At 36.2% G+C, this 10,935-nt stretch overlaps 1 protein-coding gene across 1 annotated transcript in view; it reads left to right on the top strand.

Moving 5' to 3' along the window:
• The first annotated feature begins 1,666 nt into the window (after positions 1–1,666).
• Positions 1,667–10,935, top strand: part of LOC125229240 (neurogenic protein mastermind-like) — a 64,214-nt gene continuing 54,945 nt past the window's right edge. The window contains exon 1 of the mRNA XM_048134048.1: positions 1,667–2,348. Coding sequence (XP_047990005.1) covers positions 2,284–2,348 — 65 coding nt within the window. The 5' untranslated portion in view covers positions 1,667–2,283. The remainder of the gene's footprint in view (positions 2,349–10,935) is intronic.

Below are 10,935 nucleotides of genomic sequence, written 5' to 3'. Positions count from 1 at the left end.
GAAAGGTCCTGCTGGAAAGCGCCGACAAGGAAAACCAAATGCACGCTGGGATGAGGACATCAAAAAAATCGCCGGACCAAACTGGCAAAAAATTGCTCAAGACCGACAAAAATGGCTAGCTTTGGAAGAGGCCTTCACCTAAGGGGTTCCTGTTTGTAAAAAAAAAAAAAAAAAAAAAAAAAAAAAAAAAAAAATTTAATTGTAAACTTACTTAAAATATAAATGTAATCACTAACAAAAAACTAAATTAGAACTAGAGAAAAAAAAACTAACAATTACTAACAAATAGCAAAGATTTCATTGTATATAATAACAGGAAATAAAAGGCTTTTTATTTTATTTTATTTATTATTTATAACAAAAAACTGCCCATGAAATGTATTTAAAAATACTTTTCAACTAAAATATTGATTCTAGCGAAAAAACGTATAGAACCTTTCTTGTAGGAAATATTATGTAGATTAATTCTGTCTAACATTATTTTTGGTTTTGAGCCAACGTTTTTGAGTTATCAACAAAAAACGGCCCAAATATCTATTTAAAAATACTTACCAACTAAAAAATTGATCCTAGCGAAAAAAGTTATATAACCTTTCTTATAGGAAATTTTATGTAGATATTTTCTGTTTAACATATTTTTTTGCTGTGGGCCACCGTTTACGAGATATTGACGAAAAACGGAGCATGTAATCGATTAAAAGAAACTTTCTTACTAAATTATCCATTTATATATTGATCCTATCGAAAAAACGTACATAACCTTTCTTGTAGGAAATTTTATGTAGATATTTTCTGTTTAACATATTTTTTTGCTGTGGGCCACCGTTTACGAGTTATTTACGAAAAACTAAAAAATTGACTTTCAAGATCGAATGGCAGGGTACGGACCCCACCTCATGGCATGGCATTATTTTTCCATGGCTATTTAGACCCTCATCTTTCACTGGTAAAAATGACAGACTGCCTCAAGAACCTTTTTTGGAATTTTTTTTTTACCACTTTGTACCGTTCTGGCACGGTGAAGGACCCGGCCAAATGATCTGGCATAAATACTATGCGACTTCTGAGGAACTCTATTTTCACTTTTTAATAATTCCAGGTTGCCTCAAACACCTTTTTTGGGCCTCAAAAAATTAAATCTTTAAAAATTCATAGCTCGATAAAGCCCCGCTCCTCAGCTGCCAGACTTGCAGACCTGATGTTGGCTATGATCAGAGAAGCATCTGAGCACCTTTCCAGGTTGCCTCAAGGACCTACTCCAAAATCCTGCCAGCTCTTGGACCATTATATCATGGCAAATACAAGTAAGGCTGGTGACCGCGAGTCGTCTTGTAATGGATGTCTATAGGGGTTTGGTCTGTACGTGACATATTCAATTGAACTATAAAATTATACTTCAAACTAGCTAGATCCTTAATCCATCTGTTCAAGTTATTAATAAAATAATATTCTTTTAATAAAATTTATAAGTTTTATATTATTATGGTTTTATGCATTAAAAAATAAGTCTGATATATTATAAACGATTTGTTATAGAAAATATGTTTTAAGAAGTGTTTTTACATATAACTCAAACAACTTGAATGAACTATAAATTTTATTGAATGCAAGGAATGTAATTTCAAAAATGGCTTCTTGAAGCGTCAGTTCAATTAGTTCACTCAGTTCAGTTCAGTTGATGTTTGGCAAAAGGATCGTTGAAGCGGACGCAAACAGTGTCAAATGTATAAATTGTGAAATTTTGATGTTTTCAACATATTTTTGGACTAAATATAAGATATTGAAAAGTTTATAGCTAGCTAATGAACTCATTATAATTTGTGACCCATATAAACTCGATCGTAGCGTAAAATAGTGATTACGACGACTTCGTAAATCGTTTCAAAACATTTTATCATTTTGACATGTTTTTCTATTTGTACGATTGTACACTTACACAGTGTTATATGCAATAACGTTTAAAACAAGTGCAACAAGTGAACCATTCGATGTTATATCGTTAGAATTGTGAGAATCAAGAAAGGTGGAAGTGCTTTGGGATTGTTTGTGGCATCATGAAAGACGTGTTCAGGGATTTAAGGACGAACTATAGTTACTTTTTGATAGTGTTAGCGCATTTGCGTTGTAGTACTTGAGCCTTGAGTATCGAAAGAAGGAGGAAGGTGCTGGCGGTGAGGATGAAGCAGAGGTAAAGAGAGAGTCGCCATCACCGTGGAGCACCTGGTGGGCGGCGGCGGCGCCGGCGGGCTGCTGCCCGGCGCCTCGCCCCAGCACCCGCCCAACATGCTCCAGCCCATGGAGGACATGATCCTGCCACCCAAGCGCCAAGCTGTAGTAGACAGGCTGAGGTGTGTATTGTAGGTTTTGTAATTGATATGTAATTATATTCATTATTGAAATTACATATATAAGTGTATCAATTAGCCCTTAGTTGCATTGGTTACTTTTTCCCTGGGCATTCTTTAAATTTAGGTTTTATGACATTAAAAAGAAACTAAAAGCAATAGGCAATTTCTATAATAGCCACAGTGGTAAAATCTACATTTATACAATCATTCTGTTACTAATACTTTGTAACACACTACTTTGTTTTGGTTCTAGTAGGTTCATTGCACTCTCCATCTCTCTTTTTTTCTCAAGTGACCCATAAATACAGATTGAATAGGGTCCAAGCAGGAAATTCGGTAATAGGATAAATACAGGCATTTTTTTCAACCATACTAAAAAGAACCCATCTGCTTTTGATTGCCAAAAACTTAGCAATTTTATTGCTGCTTTGTCAATGAAATGAAAAACAAATGCTTTACATACAATTCCGGTTAGTTTCTCAGGGTATCAGTAATCTATCCTTTTAAGTAATCAGGATTTTACTATTCATACTGTTACACAGACAAAATTGGTATTTTGCAGAATGTACGTAAATTACCCGACTATTGGCTACGTGCACGACAATTACGCCCACTACCATGTGAACTTGAAGTGGAAAATGTCAAAAAATGACATGTAAACAAACATTATATTTTAACGATTTTTCGTTAATTTTAAATAAATCGAATAACAAGAGCTACTATTTCAAGTGTAATTTAGGTAGATAGATTATAAAGACATGGATCCTAGCATTTAAGTACTTAGAGTATGATTTGTAACTATATTTGCATGTATTTATACTTGTAATGGCAAATAAATCATCTGAATCTGAATCTGAATCTGATATAATACCAAAAAATCAGTTTTCAAAGCATTACTCACGGTATAAACTTCCAATCCCAGACTACAGAAAGAGTCAATAAATTGGTGCTGGCAGGGCATATAAGGAATCTTGAAGAACATAGGAGTAATGGTACAAGTTCTTCGAGCTAGTGATATGGTATTCGCTAAACCTCTGTCCCGTTAATGCCATATAAAACAAATCTAAACGTAAGTACCTAGTCATGTCCGCGGCCGCAGAAATATCCGACACGGGCCTATTCCCAGGCTAGGCCTGAATCTTTAAGCATAATCTTTTACAGTAGGAAAAATACTAACAGCGTATTGAACAATATTAGGTAAACAAAGCTTAAATATAATTTATTATAATGGTTTGTTTTGACATGTCACTTACGTTTTCTTTTCACCGTAGCTATCCATTTAGTTCTTTGATCCAATTTCCAGTGTTCTCTAAGAAACGCATAGAACGTGCAACGACTATTTATGCCATTATTTTTACAATTTTAACAACGAAACAACATTTATGCCCCATATCAAACATTACACATTGTATTATATTTCATGAGTTTTGATTGATGACAACCACAATGAGTGTCGATTTTGACCACCGCAAGCACTGCGATCGCTTTGCTTACCCCCTCCATGCACTTCGAACGAAGCCAATAGGGTTCCTATTAGATATAATATCAAATATGAGAATTTCTTTTTTTTTTTTTTTTTTGCCACTTTTATGAAGTGTGATATTTTTGGAAAAAAATACGCTATTTCTACTCAGAATTACTAGCTTTTTCAATCCTAGTGGTTAAAAAAATTGTCCCATACGATTTTTTTTTATTTTGTTACCATTTTCCGTACATGTTGTATGGGGTAACAAAAGAGGGAAGTAACAAAAATGTATGGAAATTCTGGGACACTTTTTATCTCCCAGTGAGATTGAAAGTACTCGTGATTCTGAGTACAATTGACCTAAAATTCCCTAAAACAATCAAAATTTTTTTATTGGCAAAAAAAAAAAGAAATGCTCATATATATATTATGACATGTAATTTATGCAAATATCAAAAGGTATTTCATTATTGAAGCGCTGGTAGCCTAGCGGTAAGTATGTGCGACTTTCGTTCCAGAGGTCGCGGGTTCGAACCCTGGCTCGCACCAATGAGTTTTTCGGAATTTATGTGCGAAATGTCATTTGATATTTGCCAGTCGCTTTTCGGTGAAGGAAAACATCGTGAGGAAACCGGACTAATTCCAGTAAGGTCTAGTTTACCCTTCGGGTTGGAAGGTCAGATGGCAGTCGCTTTCGTAAAAACTAGTGCGTACGCCAAATCTTGGGATTAGTTGTCAAAGCGAACCCCAGGCTCCCATGAGCCGTGGCAAATGCCGGGATAACGCAAGATCATTCAAATACTTTCCATTCTTTAAAGTCAACAATCTAAATATATAAAAGAAGAAACTGACTGACTGACTGACATATCAATGCACAGCCTAAACAGCTGGTCCTAGAGATCCCAAATTTGGCACGTAGGTTCCTTAATAAGGTGTAGAGGAGCACTAAGAAAGGATTTTTCAAAATTCACATCTTAAGGGGATGAAATGGGGGTCCGAAGTTCAACATTTAAATAAGATTACAAGCTGCGGGAAAAAGCTAGTAATAAATAAAAGGAGGAGAATTTACTGTGACCTCTTGAAGAGTAGCATATTTTAATAAACATTATTTATTTTTCAAGTAGGCATATTACAAGGGCTTATGAACATCAAATGAACATACACTGGCTTTATCCCTATGCCTCAGGCTTGAGAAGATTTCAGTCCCCCTTAGTCTCCTTCTCAGGGCATCCACTATGACGTTGATCTCCCAAATGTTAACCAGTGAATGTTTTCTGACTTTAACAGGCAATCTACCATTCAGATGCTAAGAGTTTTCTCTTAATCGCATTAAGATTAACTTACAAAAAAAAAAAGTTGTCCTGCTCAATGTCACTAGTGTCTCAACCTATACTTTATGGCAACCCTAATATAGCGGGAAACTCTGTTATTGTCTAAAAAAATATTCATAACTAACAATTTTTTAACCCCCAACGCACAAACCCCCCATGGTTGTTATAAGTTTGACGTGTCTGTCTGTGTGCGTGTCTGTATGTGGCACCGTAGCTCCCAAACGGATGAAACGATTTAGATTTAGTATCTTTTCGCTGAATTTTAAGCTGAATTAGTCGGGAGTGTCTTCAATCTCAATTTTTCCGCCTTTTCAATAAACTCGAAAAAATAACCCTTTTGAGATGTTTATTAACTATCTATGCTATGATACAGAAAACACAAAAAGACTTACTTCGAGTTTTTTCCCAGTGAATACCGCCACTGAAAATTTAAAAATGGTAGAATTTATGGAAAACTTTAATTTGACAACAAATCGATAACCGTGCCGCGTATCAGGCATCTGATGCATGCAGGCATGTATTAAGACGCTACGGAGAGTAAGGAGCGAAAATGGAAAGGAGCCCCCCCTTTCTATTTGAGAATTATAGTTAAATGTACGTATGATGTATGTATGATGATGATGATGATGATGATATCCTGTTATCCCTCATCAGGGACATAGGGCTCTCAGAAGGAATTTCCATTGTTCGCGGTCCAGCGCGGCCTCCTCCGTCTTCAAAAACCAGGGAGGAAATAGTCTCTCGACTATTTCCTCCCTGGTTTTTGAAGACGGACGCTTTCGCGTTTGTACGTATCGTTTAATAACCTAACGAAAAAACGTTAGTGGACCGATTTTCATGGAGAAACTTTTCAAACAAAAAAACTAAATCGAAATCGGTTCACCCGGGAGCTGTACAAACAGACAGACGTCTTAAACACCCCGTCGTTTTTGCGTCGGGGGTTAAAAAGGGTTTCTAAAACAGGATGATAATAGTCGGATATTAAATGAGTTGCTGAGACCTGATCAAACGGGTTACGTATGTTTCATATCCGGTCAATATTAACGTTCTTTCATTGAGATAAACCAAGAATGCGCGGGCTAGTACCGAAAAAATCCGTAATATTAAAACCAAAATCGACTTAGCAGCAGACCAATTAGGGATGATAGATGGGCACCAAATATCGTAACTTAATATTATAACAGAACAACAAATAATAAGTAATTCTTTGGAACAAAGTATAAGTACTTCTTCTTGAAATAATAAAGCTCGAGTTTTCCAAATAACTAGGTAATCAAGTCAGTGCTGAAAATTAGAGGCCATAAAATAAGGTACAGCGGGGCCAATCTCGACTGGGGGGCAATTGTAACTAATCCATTATTACATGTTGAGTTCTACATGTTTCCACTGAACGCGCCTACCATATATAACCGGTGGACACTCTATCACAGAATATATAATAGTACAAGTACAGAAGGCTCACTGCTTTGATGTTTACGAAATGCCGCCTTTTTAAATACCTACAAAATTCTTACAAAGAAACGAGCCGCACGTGCGCGGCGTCCGGCGATAGGGTTACCTATGGATTAAAACGAATTAATACTCACATAAAATGTTATACTATTATATTCAAGTCTTGGGTACTTTCTAAGTATATATACTGTATTTATATATTTTTGTTCAAGTTCCAACATTACAAGCCTTATTGAACTTTTTCGTGGGACTTAATTAGTAGTAGATCTGTGTAAGAATGTCCTATGGTATTTATTTTATTCATGATGTCTATTTAACTAAGTATTATTAGCCATTCGACACGCGGACATCGCATATGAACCTTAAAAAAACTCGCGACGTAAAGTAACAATAGAAAGTGCGAACGTGCATTCCGTGAGAACGCGCGCCACCCCTGAGTAGGCCGCGAACTCGCGGCCGCCAGGATGTACTTGTAGCGCGGCGATAGAATCGCGGAGTGAGCCGCCCCTGACTCTATTTAATAATGCAAAAATTGTAAAACATAAAAATAATGGACTAGTTACATTTGCCTCCCAGTCGACATTTGCCCCGCTGTACCTTATAGTATAATATAAAAAGGGACATCTGGCTGTTGTTTATGTCATAGTATCTATACTACCTATATATTACCGACAGGTATTCTTACACAAAATTGACGCTTAATATGTCGTGTTGCAAGTCATATCTCACCAATCGGCACATGTCTATTTTAAAATATATATGTATTTTCTAGTTGTCTACATTAAAGTCCTATAACAGGTCATTGGTGCTATAGTAGATAAATAAGGAAAGTAATAGGTATAGAGTAATCCGCATTCGCAGTTTCGCACCTGCCAAGTTGCCAACCTATCGTAAGCGGGCACACTTGTCACGACATTGACCGTTCGTCTGGCGCTATTGCTTTTACCCGTTCCGTACTGTACGCCACTGTAACGGCAGTTTATGTAACTTACCTATTGAAATGAGAACCATTGTTGTATGGTCGTTGCGCAACTTTTAGTAACAACAACCTATATTAAAATAATTAACTGTAGTACTTATTATAACTTATAACCATACTTCTTTTGACACATTCGACAGCTTTTTAGGGTTCCGTACCTCAAAAAGGAAAAACGGAACCCTTATAGGATCACTCCTGTCCGTCTGTCACAGCCATTTTCTCCGAAACTACTGGACCGATTTACTTGAAATTTGGTACACATATGTAAACCTGTGACCCAAAGACGACATGTTATTTAATTAAATGAAATTTAATTATAGGGGCCACTTTTGGGGAGTAAAATTGAAAATTAAAAATTAAAGTTATTAAAACTATATTGTGTTACGTATCAAATGAAAGAGCATTTTATGAGTATCTCAAATATTTTTTTTTATATTTTTTATTTTGGTAATTTTTTAACAAATATGGTGGTCTTGATCCTTTAAATCAGTTTGCAGGTTGCAGGACAATTTAATATTAACTCCATCGCCGCCCAAAACGGATTGTGAAATTCAGTTCAGTTGTGCCAGTTGTGCCGTTTCTGGTCTGCCGGCCCCCTAGCCAAAATCACAATCGTACACGCTAGACGCCGATCGAAACGCAGTCTGGCTCTGTCGTGCCAATACGGAAGAGCGATAGAGATAGATAGCTGCTACGATAACGATATTATCGTAAGCGTTTGTTCATTTGGCTATAGCGCGTATACGCACCTGGCAACCCAATGCCACGGGCCTTTATCGCTTTTCGCCTTAGGGTAAATGAAATACGGTCTTAAACTCGATGCTGCTGTAATCGCCGAAATTAAATAACAATTTCTCATCACATCACCTTCCTATTCGAAAAAGGTCTTATAGTTCTCTACTAAAAGGGATCAAAGTATGGCTTCATGTGTTCTAGGACTTGATAATGTTTTGCAGTATGAAGTATGTATTTAATTAGCTTAAATATAATTCTGAAAAAAAAAAAAAGAAAATATAAAAAAATATGTTTCCTTCCACTTAAGCGTTTAGCACTTAAATTCCTCATCCCTCACTAAGATCAGGATTGTATTTGAGAATAATTCGCTATGCTCGATATTCATATAGTATTAGGGACCGGCCACATCAGAGCGTCGCGTGTCTCGGGGCGCGCAACGGACGTCTGCGCCACGCCGCTTCAGTGTAATTCAAAAAACGTCTCCTCAGTACATTTTGTATAGGAAGGACGTCCGCCGCCAGTACACGCCACCGTCTTACGTCCTTCCTATACAAAATGTACTAGGAAGTCAACTAGAACCCTTATAGTTTCGCCATGTCTGTCTGTCCGTCCGTCCGTCCGTCCGTCCGTCCGTCCGTCCGTCCGTCCGTCCGTCCGCGGATAATCTCAGTAACCGTAAGCACTAGAAAGCTGAAATTTGGTACCGATATGTATATCAATCACGCCAACAAAGTGCAAAAATAAAAAATGGAAAAAAATGTTTTATTAGGGTACCCCCCCTACATGTAAAGTGGGGGCGGATATTTTTTTTCATTCCAACCCCAACGTGTGACATATTGTTGGATAGGTATTTAAAAATGAAGAAGGGTTTACTAAGATCGTTTTTTAATAATATTAATATTTTCGGAAATAATCGCTTCAAAGGAAAAAAAAAGTGCGTCCCCCCCCCCTCTAACTTTTGAACCCTATGTTCAAAAAATATGAAAAAAATCACAATAGTAGATCTTTATAAAAACTTTCTAGGAAAATTGTTTTGAACTTGATAGGTTCAGTAGTTTTTGACGGAAAACTACGAACCCTACACTGAGCGTGGCCCGACACGCTCTTGGCCGGTTTTTTGAATTACACTCAGGTGGCGTGGCGCGGATAGACACGCAACGCTTAAGTGGGAACGCTGGCTTAGATTCCTTTTAGCTCACGAAACGAAACGCTCGTAGATATCTATCTCTATCGCTCTTGCGTATTGGCGTGACAGAGCCAGACTACCTTTCGCGGCGTTTCGTTTTCGTTTCGCGCCGCAGAAATGCCATTCGGCTACGGCACCAGGATTCAATTTCAATGTACTCCAACACTTAAACTTGCTCATGAGACCTCATATCTTGAGAAAAGTAATTTTATACACACCCTGGCTTTAGCCTTAATATTTTCAATTTAATAAAAAAAAAAAGCTTTTTATTTTTTGCAGACTTAAATAATAAAAATAACATGGTACAATTTATTTGGTCAATATAATTAATTAACAATTCAAAATAATATTATTCAATTTCGGCCCATTCAAATAATTTAATAATTCAAATAATTCTATCATTCACTAATTTACGTTAATACAAATATTATAATTTAAACTAGTTAATTTTAGATGATACAGTTTTGGGAATTCAGCTAACAAAGATATTGCATAGTATATTAACATAGGTAATGCATTTCTTATTTGGAAGAAAGTAGTCATCAATTATTATATGTAGTAATTTATGCAGTACAAACATGTCATAGTAAAAACAATGTATATACCTTTGATTAAGTATTCATTAGCGTAAAATCTACTGCGGCGGACTAATATATTCACATACCGATACGCCACTGCGAATGCGAGGTTTATTTATTCATTAACTAATTTTATAATTATGTATTTTCCATTTAAATGAAGATTGTATATCTTCATTTGAGAATAATTCTATAATCTGAGGTCATTAGTACCTATAATTTAACTGCTAAGTTTAAATTCCTTTTAATTATTAAACACACAGTACGTGGTCTTGAGAATGTTCACGTACAGTCAACCAATTGGAACCCTAGGGTACTCTACACTACAACCATGTCAAAATGACAATATATTTCTTACAATCTGATTTATAACGTCACTATGGCATAGTTCTACAGTGTCCTAGGGTTTCATGTGGTTGACTGTACGTATGCTCTGGAATCGGATTTTATTAAGACGATACGGTAGGAGTCAATTCTCCATACAAACGCTCTCGACTATTTCCTCCCTTCGTTGTTGAATACAGAGCAATGATTTTTTCAAAACAGATTGTTATTATTTTTATGTGTCGGACAGTTTTGATTTTTTTGATATTCTGCTTTTCAAAAGACTAGAGCCAATCAAAATTTACAAAAACGGCCTTTTTCATTGTGGCGCAAAAAAAGGTGTGATACTCAAGATTGGTAACAATTAACCAAAAAAGCTAAACGGTCCGACATAGATTATTTCCTTGTTATTCAGATTCTCAAATTTCGTTCCGATTGATTAAGTTTTGAAGGAGGAAAGAGTCGAGAGCGGAACCTCGATTTTAAAGATTTTTTTGAAATATCTTTTGATCGAGTTGTTCTTAATGGACAATTTTT

The sequence above is a fragment of the Leguminivora glycinivorella genome, chromosome 8, assembly GCF_023078275.1.
Source record: "Leguminivora glycinivorella isolate SPB_JAAS2020 chromosome 8, LegGlyc_1.1, whole genome shotgun sequence".
Taxonomy (NCBI): Eukaryota; Metazoa; Arthropoda; class Insecta; order Lepidoptera; family Tortricidae; genus Leguminivora; species Leguminivora glycinivorella.
This window is presented reverse-complemented; position numbering and strand designations above follow the sequence as displayed.